The 16,067-nt window shown below is 39.5% G+C and overlaps 1 protein-coding gene across 1 annotated transcript in view; it reads right to left on the bottom strand.

Moving 5' to 3' along the window:
- Positions 1-122: 122 nt before the first annotated feature.
- The window catches only part of tsnare1 (T-SNARE Domain Containing 1), a 188,289-nt gene continuing 172,344 nt past the window's right edge, over positions 123-16,067 (bottom strand). The window contains exons 10-11 of the mRNA XM_036127446.1: positions 717-826; positions 123-143 (exon numbers count right to left, since the gene is read on the bottom strand). Of these exons, the coding sequence (XP_035983339.1) occupies positions 123-143; positions 717-826 (131 nt within the window). The remainder of the gene's footprint in view (positions 144-716; positions 827-16,067) is intronic.

The following is a 16,067-nucleotide window of genomic DNA, read 5'->3' as shown; positions in this document are numbered from 1 at the left end:
AGTTCTGTAGATCTGTGGACCTACTACATTTAAAGAGGCATATACTTTATTAACCCTTTGACATTTCAGTCAATACATTATTTACCATAGCTAGAGGCTTACATGGCATAGGCACATAGAGCTCAGGCCAACTGCAACAGTCCCTGAAAGAATGGCAGAATACACACATATTTCCTTGAACAGACAGAGCAGAAGCAGACCCTGGGGCATCTTTTAAATCGGCTCCCCAGAATGTGCTCTGAAGTGGAAATTTTAACCACCCCAAACCACAGAACAGAACAAAAAACATTCCTGTTTCATTTCTAACAGCAGTTGTCGCCTAATAACATATTTTACTCTAATTCAACGCACGTTTGGGCCAGCACTCCAAATGTATAATTACTATCTCAGTAAAAAACACTTGTGTAATACAAATTATATATGTTGCTGTGTTTTTTCTGTAAGACTCAAGGCGAGGAGTTTATGGTTTCCCTTTCTACATATAATTCATTGAACTGAATGCGGAAGCTAGTAAAACATGACAAGAAATTACATCATCTGTGCTGTTATGCTAGCGGGAGTTGTGATAAAGCTGTGTAATCAAGTGAGCTAAGTCGCTGTTTGCATGGCTGATCAGGCTAAGCTTTATGTGGGTGCATTACAATGCAAATGCACAGCAGCACACTACTATACAGTTAAAACAAAAAAAAAAAAATGCAAAATGAGGGACACGAGACCAGAGTACAGTGCAGTTCATTGGTTACCTGATACTGATTGGCCTTGGCAAGCTCCTGGTTGGCTGAGTCCACGTTAGATGATGTGGTCTGAATGTAATCCTCAATACTGTCTGAAAAGAAAAAGACAATTTCAGTCACTTTCTATACAGTACTCTACATCACTATTGGCAAGCAGTGAGAATGTCACAGTTTGATTTTATACCTCAACAAATTAGTGTATTAGTACCTCAATGGATTTAAACATTTTAAGCACAAAGATTCATTCTACTTTAATAGAATCAGGTTTTTGATGGCCAAAGCAGCCCAAGCTGAAACATCCTGATTTTTTATGTGTCCACCATCTTCATATCATAGGACAGGTACAATAAAATGTCAGTAAAGGCACAAAGATAAGTTAACATTGTATGTTTATTGTAACAATAACCAAACCTAAGATTTCTTACTCCATGTCTGAGTCAGAGGGTCTACATTCCACAGATTAGCATAATGAATATAAAATAAATCCCCTATGACATTTCCCGCAAACTAAGATGTTCTTCCATGATAAAGTCATCTCTCTTCCATCAGACTGATCCTTTACAGCCATCCTAAAAAGGTTCTGTGTCTCCACTTTGCAGTCCTGTCTGCTACAAAAGTCAATATTTTTTATTAAGTCAGTAAAAAAAATCACCTGAAGGTGGTGCAAACATAAACTACATAAACTAGAAATTAATACCTCACATTTGTAATAGTTTGAGTCTCTACCATTGTTTAGTTTTCTGTTTTGGGTTCTTTCCTGTTTGATTTCTCTTATTGTTTATGTTCTGTCTCTGGCTTGTTTTTGAGTTCTACTAGGATCTCGGCCCTGATGCCTGGTCTGATTACTCACTCTGCACACCTGCTCAGCTCTACCCCGCCTGCAATCATCTCTCACCGGTTTCACCTGTTTCCACCTCCATATAAACTGTTCAGACCAGTCATCAGTGCCAGATCATCTTTCCGTGCATTCGGGTGAGTCTTTGTCCAGCAGATTCCTGTTCCTGTTTGTCTGTAGGTTTTGACCCTGTTTGTCCCCAGAGATCTGAGCCTGCCTGACCTGTGTACAACCTTTTTTTTTGTTTCTGCCTTTTTTCGGACTGCCTGTTTGTTGCCTGACCTCATCTGCTTTTTGACTCTGAGTTTGCCTGACCCATCTAGTCTCTAGCTTGCCGTTCATCAGCCCTGGACAGTTTGTTTGTTGCCGCCCATTTTTGGTCCGGCAGTCCTTTTTTTTTTGTTTGTTCTTTTGTAAATAAATAGCCTTTTTCTGAAACCTCTGCTTGTCTGGCTGGATCGTGGGCCTCCTGTCTCAAACCATTACAACATTTCTAATGATAACAAGGAAAACACAGTTTCAGCCAATAACCAATCATGAGTATGAATGTAATTGCTTTTGGAAAATTAATGATATATTTGAGCTACTTCAAACAGGTTGGAATGATTATATAAAATAATTCTAATAATCTATTAAGACTAACTTGCCAAATTTTGAGTTTTAGAGGACCCGAACTGGGTTATAGTTGAGTGATAACAACAGCACTCTAAACAGTCCTTAACTACACAAAAAATGTAGGTCGGAATTTGCAAACTAGTAGTAGCGCATCCATCAGACTGTGTTGCCAGATCTGACAATTTCCAGTCCAAAACCAACATAAAACCCACCTAACTAAAAGAAAAAACAGCCCAAATCATAACCTCTCTTGAACTCATGTTAAAAGCATAGAATTATTATATTACACACATAACTATTACAATTACAGACACAAAAATGAAAGAACATTACAGAGAAAATCAGCATTATTGTTTGCTAATAGCCAACAATAAAACTAAAGCAAAGAATAAACTTTGCATGTATAGTATTTCCACAAAATACACAATCAGGCAACCAAACAACCTAAACAAAGATCACTTTCTCAATCATGTTGTCACTAGGGATGGGTACCTTTCACATTTGAACCAATATGGTACGGACACCCAGTAATTGGGAATACTTTTGTGTGTGTTTATGTATTAATACTTGTTAATTTATTAACGTCTCAATTTCCAATTTAACATATTTATTTCTCAATATATAAACTTGTTCTAGAAATACACCTTACTAAATATTAATACATTTTAATACATTGCCTGAAATGACAGCACATAAAACAGATTTTTACCAAAACAGTAATCAGAGGAGCACAGAGTGAATGAGATGAGTACGAAATTGAAGCTGTGTGTATGAATAAAATTCAGGGAATAGTTTTAATGCAAGTTTCTGAAAAGAAGAAAAAAAAACTATACTAAAAACGTATTTTATCCAGCTTTGTAATTTGGGGTGGGATACATTTGCCATGAGGGAACAGAAGCTTTCTTGTCTGCTCTCTTTGCTCTGACTGCAGGCGTGTTTCAGGACAAGGCAGCAGCAGCAAATGTATGTCTGTGAGACATTGCTTGGAGTGGTTGGGAAGGAGCTCACAGTGGCACAATAACTCCAGAACGATTGTTACCTTCATAGGAAGTCGCCAATAACAGAAGAAAGTTGCTTTTTTGAAAAAAGGTCACTAGACCTCCGCCTCTCTGCCTGCTCGGACGCTTTTTTCTCTGCTCCCTGCTTGCTTGCATTTTCCTGCGTTTTACTTTTTATCTCCTTTTTATCTCTTTGCCAAAACCACGGAAAGTTGGATTTAGTTATTTTTATTTATTTTCTTTTTATTTATTTTTGATTTTGATTTTGCAAAGATGCCTACCTTCACCACAGTGGACCTTGACACGCTTCTACAAAAGATCGCCGTTATAGAACAGAAGATATGCCGACTCGAACTGAATTATGATGTAAACGGCGCGTATGGAAATGAAACAACCCTGCCTGCGACTCCAAACGGGGACCACCAGCCCAGCAACTCTCTGAACAAACAGATCCCTGAGGAAAATGAGAATCCCTGGATCACTCAGGGTGCAAGACCAAAGAATCAACGAACCCCACGCCTAGACAAAGAAAACTGGCCCAGACTACAGAGAGATGTCCCAGGACAAGTGAAACAACAGCGGACTGTTCCCACAACAAATGATAGGAGTAAACCTGCTGGAAATGCTGGAATTCCTTTACGAAACAGATTCGCTCCGCTCCAAAATGTGACCCAGGAGAATCATGACAACACTCAGAGGTACGTCAACGACTTTCGCTCTAATACATCGGAGAAAAGACATGCCACGGGGCCAAGGACCCTGATTTTATGCAGTGGGTCTGTATGTGGGATTAAACATTTCTGTAACAAGAAAAACACAGAGGTCGACTCAAACTATGGCCTGGTGTCTGATTTATTAGACATCCTTCCAAGGATCTTGAAAGAGCGCCCGACCTTGGAAAAACTCATAATACAAGCTGAAGCCCTGGGCGACGTCACCCGGATAAGAAAATCAGAAGTATTGAAAGAGGATTACATTCGTCTGTTGAACTTAGTTCATGGCAAAAATGTCAAGGTGCTTCTGAGCGGCCCTTTCCCGCCCGTGGCTTGTGGAGACGAGATTTTTTCCCGAATTCTGATGCTAAACAAATGGCTGGAAAAAACATGCAAAGAAACAACTGTAACCTTCATAGACAACTTTAACATCTTCTGGGAAAGAAGACATCTGTTCAACAGAGATGGCTTCTCTCTAAATAGGTCAGGTGCAAAACGGCTGATTTCAAACATCTTCTATTCTGTGAACCATTTGTCATCAGCTTTGTCCCAAAACAAAGTACATCCAGTGTCTAAACAAAAGATAAGCCCAGTGCAGCCTGAACAAGCCAAGATAAACATGGCCAGAAAGATGACACAGAAAGAGGCTTTCTCAGAGCTACAGGAGGATTCATCCCAGATGTTAGCAGGACAAAGAGAGGACCAAGAATCGCCATCGTCACAAACACCGGTCCGGACTACACCCGCCTCGCCTTCCTCTCCACAAAGCCCAGAGGTTCCTTTTCTGGAATTTTCTCCCAACATGAACAAAGTATTTAAGATTGGCCTACAGATGACATCCTCTCCATATAGCCACAGCTCTGTGACTAAACCAGCATCTTCCAAAGGCCGCAGAGCCCCAGATCCTCCTCTACGTATCACGGAACATGCCTGTCCTCAAGACCTTCAGATTACTTCGCTGTGATACACAGCGGGCCCTCGCTGCACGTTTATCAGACAAGACAGCTTCAAGAATCAGCTTGGGTCTTTTCCCGGGAATTACGGAATATCTGTGATGATTCGTGGCAGAAAAAAGAAAAACAAAAGGATAAACAGGAACAAATACTTGAAAGTCATTAACTGTCAGATGCAACCTGCCACAGAGACATCATCAACCACCAAATCATATAAACTAGGTTTATTAAACATTAGATCTCTGTCAGGAAAATCCCTTTTAATTAATGACTTTATTATTGACAACAATCTTGATGTTATGTTTTTAACAGAAACATGGTTACATGAATCTAATGAAGAAGTAATACTGCTGGAGTCAACACCTCCAAACTACAATTTCCTTTGTGAGAGCAGACAGCAAAGGAAAGGTGGAGGAGTAGCAACATTGTTTAATGATTCACTAAAGTGTAAAAAGGTGTTTTTGGGAAAATTTGACTCTTTTGAACATTTGGCTCTCAAGGTAAAGAGCCCGGTACGAACTATGTTTCTGAATGTTTACAGGCCTCCTAAGTCCACATCAAACTTTTTTAATGATTTTAGTGACCTCTTGTCTGTGATTTGTGTTGATTATGACTGTTTAATTATTGTGGGAGACTTCAACTTTCACGTTGACAACCCTGAAGACAGAAGTGCAAAAGAACTGTGTGACACACTTAGAAACTTTGGTTTAACTCAGCATGTTAAACAGCCAACACACAAACAGGGGCATATTTTAGACTTAATCATCACTAAAGGTCTAAACATTTCACAGGTCAATGTAACTGATGTTGCCTTATCCGATCACTTCTCCGTTACCTTTGAATGTATCATTACCAGTGACTCATTTAGCCAAAGGGACATCGTAAGAAAACGCACCTTTAAGGACAATGCCACTGAAACTTTTATTCAAGCTTACTCTGCTACTTCAACCTTGGGCTGCAACTCAGTAGATGAGCTAGTAGATAACTTTCAGTCTAAAGTCTCAGACATCATTGACTGCATTGCTCCAGTTAAAGTGAAAGTTGTTTCCGGGAAGAAAAAATCTCCTTGGAGAAATGCTCCATCAGTTAGAAGTGAAAAGAGGGAATGTCGAAAAGCTGAACGCAGGTGGAGAAAGAATAGACTCCAGGTTCACTATGACATCTATAAAGAGAGACTTAACAGATATAACTTACAATTGAAAAATGCAAGAGAATCTTTCTTCTCTGAGATCATTAAGAAAAACATTAATAATGCTCGTGTCTTATTTTCCACAGTCGACAGGTTAACAAATCCTCCTGTGTCCGTGGCTTCAGAACTCCACTCCACCAGGGCCTGCAATGAATTTGCTAACTTCTTTACTGAGAAAATCCTAAAAATTAGAGGATCAGTTTGTACTTCCACACCAGCTCCAGAACCAAAGCCGTACTCAGCTGGAACTTATCCTGACAAAATGTCCCAATTCAGCCAAATAAACTACAAAAGCTTAGAGCAGATCATTCAGCAGCTAAGTTCCTCTTCATGCTGTCTTGATGTTCTACCCACAGCTTTCTTTAAAAAAGTTTTACCTGTCATAGCGTCTGATTTGACTCAGATAATAAACACGTCCCTCCTGTCAGGTGTTTTCCCCCAGTCCCTAAAAACAGCAATTATCAAACCACTGCTGAAAAAGAATAATTTAGACAAACTTCTACTCCAGAACTACAGGCCCATCTCAAACCTCCCCTTTATCAGTAAGATTATTGAAAAAGCTGTGTTTCAACAATTAAACACCTTCTTAACAACGACCAGCCGATTTGACGTTTTCCAGTCAGGTTTCCGTGCTCACCACAGTACAGAGACCGCCCTTATCAAGGTGTTTAATGACATCCATATAAATACAGACTGTGGAAGAACCACCGTGCTGGTACTATTGGACCTTAGTGCAGCATTTGATACTGTCGATCACTCCATTCTGTTAGAACGCCTGGAGAACTGGGTCGGCCTCTCTGGTACAGCACTCAACTGGTTTAAATCCTACTTAAAGGACAGGGAATTTTTTGTATCAGTAGGTAACTTTACATCAGAGATGACAAAAATCCCATTTGGGGTTCCCCAAGGGTCCATCCTAGGTCCCCTCCTTTTCAATATCTACATGCTCCCTCTAGCCCAGATAATAAAAAATAACAACATCAGCTACCATAACTATGCAGACGACACACAGCTCTACATCACCATGTCACCAGGTGACTATGAACCAATTCAGGCACTGAGTAAATGCCTAGAAGAAATCAAAACGTGGATGTGCCAAAATTTTCTCCAATTGAATAAAAACAAAACTGAAGTAATAATATTTGGACCAATAGAGGAAAGATCAAAAGTTAGCACACAGCTTCAGTCGCTTCAGCTAAAAACCACAAATCAGGCCCGAAACCTGGGTGTAGTGATGGACTCAGACCTGAACCTTCAAAAGCATCTAAAGACAGTTACAAGGTCGGCTTTCTATCACCTGAAGAACATTTCTAGGATTAAAGGACTGATGTCTCAGCAGGATCTAGAAAAACTAATCCATGCGTTTATTTTTAGTCGAATTGATTGCTGAAACGGTGTTTTCACAGGTCTGCCTAAAAAGTGGATCAGACAGCTGCAGCTGATCCAGAATGCTGCTGCCCGCGTCCTCACTAAGACTAAGAAAGTAGAGCACATCACCCCAGTTCTAAAGTCCTTACACTGGCTCCCTGTATCCCAGAGAATAGACTTTAAAATACTTCTGTTAGTCTATAAATCCTTAAATGGCTTAGCACCTAAATACATCACAGACTTGTTATCAGCGTATAAACCATCCAGACCACTCAGGTCTTCTGACTCCAGCCTGCTCTGCATACCTAGAACCAGAACCAAACATGGAGAAGCAGCTTTTAGTTCCTATGCTCCAATTATCTGGAACAAACTTCCAGAAAACTGTAAAAGTGCGGAAAGCCTGAGTTCTTTTAAATCAGGATTAAAAACACATTTGTTTAAAATTGCCTTCAACTGTCCTAGTTAACTGAATCACCACTTTTTTGTTCTATTTTCTATCTATATTTTATTCCTACTTGCTCTTATTCTGTTTTATTTTGCTATGTTTTAATCATGTAAAGCACTTTGCATTGTCTTTGTACTGAATTGTGCTATATAAATAAATTTGCCTTGCCTTGCCTTGCCTTGCCTTGCCTTGCCTAGATGGGTTTGAAAAGTCGCTAAGTATAGCAAGAAATTTGCCAAATTGGCAGCAGTGACCAGGTGCTTCCTCAGATTAGCAGTATTACTACCACTGCCCTTGTTCTTCACGTCACAAATATTGCAGCAAGTGTAATCTGCATCTGTTTTTCTCACTCTCAGCCACTACCGTGGAGCGTTGCTATCCTCAGCTGCTCTAAATGCACCGAGTGGGAAAAGTGGGGAGGAGGCGGGACAGTGTGAAGCTATCTCCCTGACTTTTAAAGAACTGGAAGAAACATCTGAAGCAGAATTCAAACTACAGCACAGGCAAGGTCCAAAAAGTATAGAAGCATGTGCATTAATTGTACGTAAAACATTTTTCACTGTTAAAAGGAAATTGCATTAATATGTATTTGTTCAAAGTTAGGTAATAAATTGCCTAACTTTGACAGCCCTATTTGCAAGTTTTTTTTTTTCCAATGTTCACATTACCAAGCTCATTTCCATTCATCAAATCCTGACTTTATTAAAGTATCACCTTTTTGCTCTAGTCAATTACATACTTAATTACCTAATTGTTTTGGTGCCTCCCCAGTGCTTGGTGCCCTATGCGTGGTGTGTGATGCATGTTGGCATGTATCACACACCGTGTGCTTGATAAGATATTGCTAATGTGGCATTTGTGGAGGCCAGGCATAATACTGAGAAAAACTATATATTTACTGAAGGAAACCATAGCAGCAATAAGCTTATTGAAATCGTAAGTCTGTTAGGTACATATCACTTCTTTGTGTTTTTAAAAATCTTTCATTTTGTAACTTTTTTTTTCATAATTATTTTTTATGTCCGCATTAACACCATGAGGCTAGAAGTTAATAAAAATTACACTTTAAATTTGACTCATATAGATTTGATTCAAAACTGGCTGTTATTTTGTTCTTTTGAATTTCTGTACAATAAAACAGTTTATTACCCGTGTTTCTGTCCCATATTTGTATGACATTAAGGGGGGCACCAGCACAATTTTTTTTCCACTTAAAGCACTGAATACAGGGTCACAACGCTACATGGTGTGTAAGTTGTAAGGGCAACACAAAGATCCCACTAAGGGACAGGAGGGAAGGTGGATAAAGATGGCTGAGGTTATCAAAAATGTGGGTCACTCTGATGCAGCACTGTGAACTAGAATCATTCCAGCTGATTCAGCAGTGACTGCCCAGACTGGAAAGACTGGAACAGTAAGAACAAAGTCAAACTTCAACTATTTAAAATATGAAAAAGAAAATGAGCTCGTTGACCTATTTGAAGGGGGTGGAGTGTTCTTGGGTCTGCGTTTGTGATTGGTTGTGAGAATGTAATGACTGTAATATTAACCTACATGTTAGGCTAGAATGCAAAAAGAAGGAAAAGTGTTCTATTGAACTGTTTATTAACCCTTTTTTTTCTATCATCAATATATGTCTATCAATTGATATATATTGCTATTGAATTATCATACAGCCCTGTGTATATATTTTTTTATATCAATGAAGTCCTTCTAATGACCACTAATACAAAACTTTTTTGGCAATCACAAATATAAACCCTGAGATTTTTTGTTTTTACTTCAGGGGAGCAATGTGCAAAGCAAGCTTCAAGGCACTTTGGACCTCACTTCTTTCACACATATGGAGCTGTAGGTCCTGCGCCGATCTCTGCTGGCAATTCCAACAACCAGCTGATAAGAAGGGTAAACCTTCCAGAGTAGAAGACAAATGCAGAAATCCAGAAACAACAGGATCATCTTCACCTCGTTCAAAAAGAGAGAGCCATCTACGAGATGACTGCTGCCTTCAAAAAGATCTGCAATGACCATCAATTCTTCATCAGTCCCTTCCCACCTTCAAGTAAAAAGTTTAGGATACACTAGTGGAGGTGCTGTTAAGCTCCTGAGATTGCGGTAAGCATATTGCCATTCCCTGTATTCTGTTGGTGCGGTGTGGATTGTGGTTTGGTGTTTCAGACTCTCTCAACTTTATCTTAAATCTCTTTGCTGTGACTTCTCTCTGTTTATAACACATAAGCACGTTAAAAAACAAATTCTCTGTTGCTGCACTTCACATTTGGGAACTCCTCGTGTTTCACACGGTTTACTTTTCTCAGCGTGGTAAAAGGTCGCTAGCCTAGCTTTAGCCTTACTATGGCTTCCTCACCTATCCTTCCATCAATTTCTCCATCTCTGTCTAAGTAAGTCTCCCCCTCTCTCCTGCTCTCTGTGTCTGATGTTTAGTTATTCCTCTGCATCCTTTAGTGATAATGGTATGTGTTGGGCTGGACGACATGGAAAAAAAGCATAACGATAAAATAGAAATCATATGGATCAATACCAATAATTATCAACAAATTTGAAACATAAATTTTAAGTGCAGCACTGGCCATTTTATGGTGTTGCTTAGTGACCTATTTTAGATACAGAACACACAAACACTTAATTCAAACTCAACCCTTTATTCAACCAACATTTTACCAAACCTGCAAGTCTTTAAAAAGGAACACATGCTCTCTAAACTCTTTGAAGGGGGTGGAGCTTGGTGACAGAGTGTTCTTGGGTCTGTGCTTGTGATTGGTTGGGAGGATGTAATGACTGTAATATTAACCTACATGGCTAGAATGCAAAAGGAAGGAAAACTATTATTCAATTGAACTTTTTATTATTTTCTGCGTATGGTCATTTTATGGGTGACCATACGCAGGATGCAAAGCTCTAGATTCCAGCCCCAAGCTCATCACCATCCTGTGTGCATTTGTAACAGATTCTCCCCACTCAGCGACACCCCCCCTAAGAAGCCGACTCTGGTAATTGGCAGGTCGATAGTCAAACATGGCATTATAGATATCAGGGACTATAGTCAAATGCCTGCCAGGGGCCAGAATGGGCGACAACAAATCCTACCTGAAACTATTAGCTAAGGATAAGCGTAAATACAGTAAGATTGTTATTCACGCTGTTGGTAATGACACCTGGTTATGCCAATCGGAGGTCACTAAAATTAGTGTTGCTTCGGTGTGTAATTTTGCTGAAACAATGTCAGACAAGGATCCTGCTACCGGTACGGATCAAGCACTAAACACCCGCCACTGTGAATGCGGAAACACCCACCTACCTAATTTTTCTGATTGGCTGAAGACGTAATCTTACTATACATCAGCCAATAATTGCTGAGAGGTTTTCTCATCCTCCCTTCTCTCATGACAACATGCGCACAAGTCCTATAATGAAGTGAAAAAAAAAACTTCACTATGCGACTTGAGTAACGTGCAGTAACGGGGTGTCGGCAATGATAACGGCGTTATAGTGACAGTCAAACTAATTAGTTAGTTTACTCGTTACTGAAAAATGTAACGGTGTATTAACACCATTTATTTCAACGCCGTTATTCCCATCACTGGTTATAATAGCATAATTAGGGTTCCACATAACAATAGTGCTATTCATTTGACAATTTCTACTTCTAGAATTAGCGTAAAAACAGAGGAACACTATTTACATTGGTTTTATTGTACATAGATTTTCACACTGTCCATTAATAAATTAGTCCAAAGCAAGGGCTTAGCCCACAAAAGGTATTTCATTGTAATGGATGGTGAGCTTTTTAAAATAAATTGCCTAAATAATGTATTTTTGTAGACTATTTAAAGTAAAATATTCAAAGTGAATTTTTCTAAATTAAAAATGTCACATATTGTTTCCTAGATGTTTGTCTGTTTTGATGTTTGTCACTTTGTAATGTTTTGAGTTTCTTATGTACCTCACGGGCTGCCATAGCTAATGAGGGCAGGCCTATAAAGGCTGGTAGAATCATTGTGCCAATGAATGACTTGAACTGTCAAGATGTGACCAAGAAATCAACACTTAGTGTTCCCCAGTAAAAGCAGCGAGTTCTCACTGTGACTGAGGTGACTGTGATGATGATGATGGATCTTCATCAAAGAAAATGAAAAGCGAAATTCACCCGTCGAGAGTAACTCTCAGCCCGCTGAGTAAGTGATGGTGAGCTGCTACGAGGGTAATTTGGTACACAAAAAAGTAAGAAATTATTTAATGTTTATGTGGTCGCAAAATTTATTTAATATAGGCCTTTACATATCTTAAAGTTTAATCTGCTGTTCTTTAATAGTCATACTAGTATATACCAATAGTATATTAATATGTTCTCATTTGAATGATGAAATGGACAACCACTTATGTTACAATTCAGTCTTGGTGTCACCCATACTACTCAATGTAAAAGTAGTGGGTCCTCCATGCTGCTTATGTATTAAGATTTACTACACATTTAAACATTATTGACAACTCAATATTGTTAGGGAAATGATTAGTTGTCTGAGAGGACAACCTGTTGTCTACAGTTCAAATGTATGATGTAAGAAATGTGTTTGCAATGTTAAGCTAAATTACATGAAATGGGCCATACAGAATAACTACAGCCCCGTAGTAGATTTGTTGAAATATTGAAGTTAATATTTTAAATGCTGTCAGTGTCAGTTACACTTCTAGTTCCAGTGCACATGTAAATACAATACATGTATTTGAATTATGTTGATCATTATGGTTATATGATTAAGAATGTAAACAGTCTGCTTCATACCCACACACCAAAACCTATGGTTTATGCAATATTTTGCTTTGATCTTTAAAATACTTGGTAATGGTAATTTTCATATTCAATGCGAGGTCTTCTAGCTTAGTTTGGCCGAGTGTGGGATTCCCTGCAGGTCTCATCAGTTTTTACAGTCTCTTAGACATGGATGCTGTTTTCTGGAAGTCAAAGGCCCAGCCTGCCCTGTAAATAAATACTAAGACTGTGGTCTTGAGTGATAAATGCTGAACTGTGAACTGTTCATGCTGATTATTGATATATGTTTTGACGCACTCTTGCATTCATACTTTGGACCTTGTGCTGACATATATCATTGATTGTGTATAATTAACAGTATTTCCTCACAACCCTGTCCTATCTGATAATTTATTCACATGAATATATCTCACAAATATATCACAGAAATGTCCAGCAGATGGCAGCGATGTTGTTTTTGGCCATTCACAAATTGAAGCTTTTGTTGATGAAGTCACTTCCTCGTTGCATTTTGGATTAGACAAAGTAGCCCCCTTGAAAAAAGGTGATTATTCATAGAAAGCTAATTTAATTTAGAGCTGCGTTATTTGAAGCAAAACATTAGGAAATTGAAGAGAAAATGGCTCTCTACACATCTAGAATACCTAATCAGTCAACTGTTGTATTAAAAGACCCTTTGCAGAGTTAGAGCGTCATATTTTTCATCATTAATAGAGGGGAATAAAAATAATCCCAGGTTTCTTGTTAGTGCAGTTGCCAAGCTTACACAAAGTCAGAGCTCTGTTGATCCATCCATTCCCTTAGCTCTCAGCAGTAATAACTTTGTAGGGTTCTTCATAAATAAAATTGATTCTATTAAAAATAAAACCATTGGCATCCTCCCAAACATGATTACCTCATCCTCAGTATGTGAGGCAGCAGTGGAGGAATCTTTAAAACCTGATTGGTGTGTGGACTGTTTAGACGCAGTAGAGCTTTCTGAGTTATCTAAACTTTTTAGCTTCATCTAAACCAGGGATTACCAAAGTGTGGTGCGCGCACCACTGGGGGTGCGCAAGCTGCCACTAAGGGATGCACAAGATGAAAAATGTAATGGCGGTTTGATAGTGTTTTTTTCTCCACACCATAAAGACATGTAAATAAACATTTCCTTTGTAAAAATCTAAGTAAAAAGCTGGAAATTGAATCAATAAATAAAGATGTATTGTAACAATCCGTATTAGACTTTATTGCTAAGTGCTGTTGCACACTTCATGTTCCTTTAAGTCAAGTTGTTTTGGGGTTATACAGGAAGAAATGTGTAGCTTCTGGGGGGAGGAGTGGTGGTTCAGGGGACTGGCGGGGTACTCTGTGAAAGCTGTCCCATTCTGTTTGTCCTAAAATAAAGCAAAACCTCAGTCTGGTGCTTGGGTGTCATAATGGAACGTTACAGTATTCACACGAAAATTTATTTACGCTTCTTCTTCTTCTACGCTTCATTTTAGGAGGAAATATACACATTGTGGCCTCTGGTTCAATCATTCTCGCAAATACAAGTCCCTTGGCCAATCCTGTTTACTATATGCTTCCAAATGGTAAAATTTGCTTGAGATTAATTGCCACGGTTATTGCTGAAGACAGCCATATTCATCCATAAATCCTGATGTATCCAATCAAATACTTCGACTACAGGTATGTCTTGATGACATCAAAACCCGGTGACTTTAAATTTCTGTTTTTTAAAATCTGACAAGTCAGAAGTTGTAATCTTTGGAGCAGAGTCCTCAAAAAATGTAATTCTTAATCACTTAATCTGGATTGCACTAAATTCGCCTCTGGTAATAAAGTAAAAAACCTTGACGTTATTTTTGACCAAGACATGTCATTTAAATCCAATATCTGACAGATTTACAGGGTTTCCTTTTTTTTTACCTCCGGAATATTGTCAAAATTAGAAATATTTTGTCCAGGGGTGATGATGAAAAACTAGTCTATGCATTTGTTACTTCAAGGATGGACTATTCTAATCATTTACTATCAGGAAGTCCACAAAATGCAGTTTGAAGCTTGAAGCTTTCAGCTGATGATATTTATCATATTTTAGCTTCCTGTTAAATCAACAATAGAAATTAATAATAATAATTTAACTTTGTTGATCTCACAATGGAGAAATTCACTTATACATCTTAACTCATTCTCTTGGGGAGAAGTGGGCTTCCGCTGTGCGGCGCCTGGGGAGCAATTGGGGGTTAAGGGTTTTGCTCAGGGACCCAGAGTGCAGGCTGTGAGGATGGAACTGGGTACTTGCAACCTTCTCAGAGCGCAAGCCCACTGCTCTAACCACTAGGCCACCACTCCCCCTTTAAGAGATCAGAGATCTGATGTCCCTAACAGAGCACTTTGCTCTCAAACTGTAGGTCTAATGGTGGGTCCTAGCATCTCTAAAAGTAGAATGGGAGGCAGATATTTTAGTTATCATGCTCCTCGCCTGTGGAACCCCCACTATAGTATGCAGGACCAGAGATAAACAGCGAGGCCCGGGAGCCAACTGCAAACCAACACCAACAAAACCCCACTCACCACCCGGACCATACCGACCCCCCAAACAAGGGGATGGTCATGGTGAAAGAAAGAGAGGGAAAATAACACTCTAGTAAGCCAGCCTGCCCAAACCATGATGTTGCACAGAGAGAACCAGCACTGAGAGCCGCCATGAACCAGGACTGAGACAAGGAGCTGGACACAAAAGCCCCATTTACACTACCCTTGTTAAACCGATCCGAGCCGAGACCAGTCCGAGCTTGGATCAGTTAACCAAGCCGAGTCTCGTTCTGACGACCGTTTACAGACCACGCTATCCCGGTTCCTTGGTTGCTCCTCGCCTCCTAGTGACGATCTGCAGTACTCCTAGTGACGATCTGCGGTATTCTGGGATTGAAGGCGGGACAAAGCAAATCCAAATGGCGGTGCCCGTAACATTCAGGATGTTATGGTTGGACAGAGTCGGCTTTTGGGGCGTGGATAAGACAAATGAACGTCTAAGAAGGATTTACAGATGCAGGAAACAACGACAGATGCTGAGCTTCATCACACTGCTAAGCAGAATCATCTCTGGAAATCGTGTGGCATGATAAGGAAGCTAGTATTATTATGAATGTCTGAAATTTGTCTGAATGGAGTGTGAATCGGGACGTGCAGCCAGACACGCCGGAAAAACCACGGACAGTCAGCTGACTGTAAGGGGATGACGCGGTCTGCTCATGCGCTCTTCGTTATTAGATAACTGGGACAGAAAAAAACAGGCCGAGCCCACACCAGGAACTCGTCTGCATTTAGCGCAGTCCGGTTATGTCTAGCTCGGTATAGACTCCAAAATACTCCAAATACAAACAAAAGGAACAAACTGGAGAAAACACACACACACCTTATGTTCAATGATTAAAACA

This window comes from Fundulus heteroclitus, chromosome 3 (genome assembly GCF_011125445.2).
Source record: "Fundulus heteroclitus isolate FHET01 chromosome 3, MU-UCD_Fhet_4.1, whole genome shotgun sequence".
Taxonomy (NCBI): domain Eukaryota; kingdom Metazoa; phylum Chordata; class Actinopteri; order Cyprinodontiformes; family Fundulidae; genus Fundulus; species Fundulus heteroclitus.
This window is presented reverse-complemented; position numbering and strand designations above follow the sequence as displayed.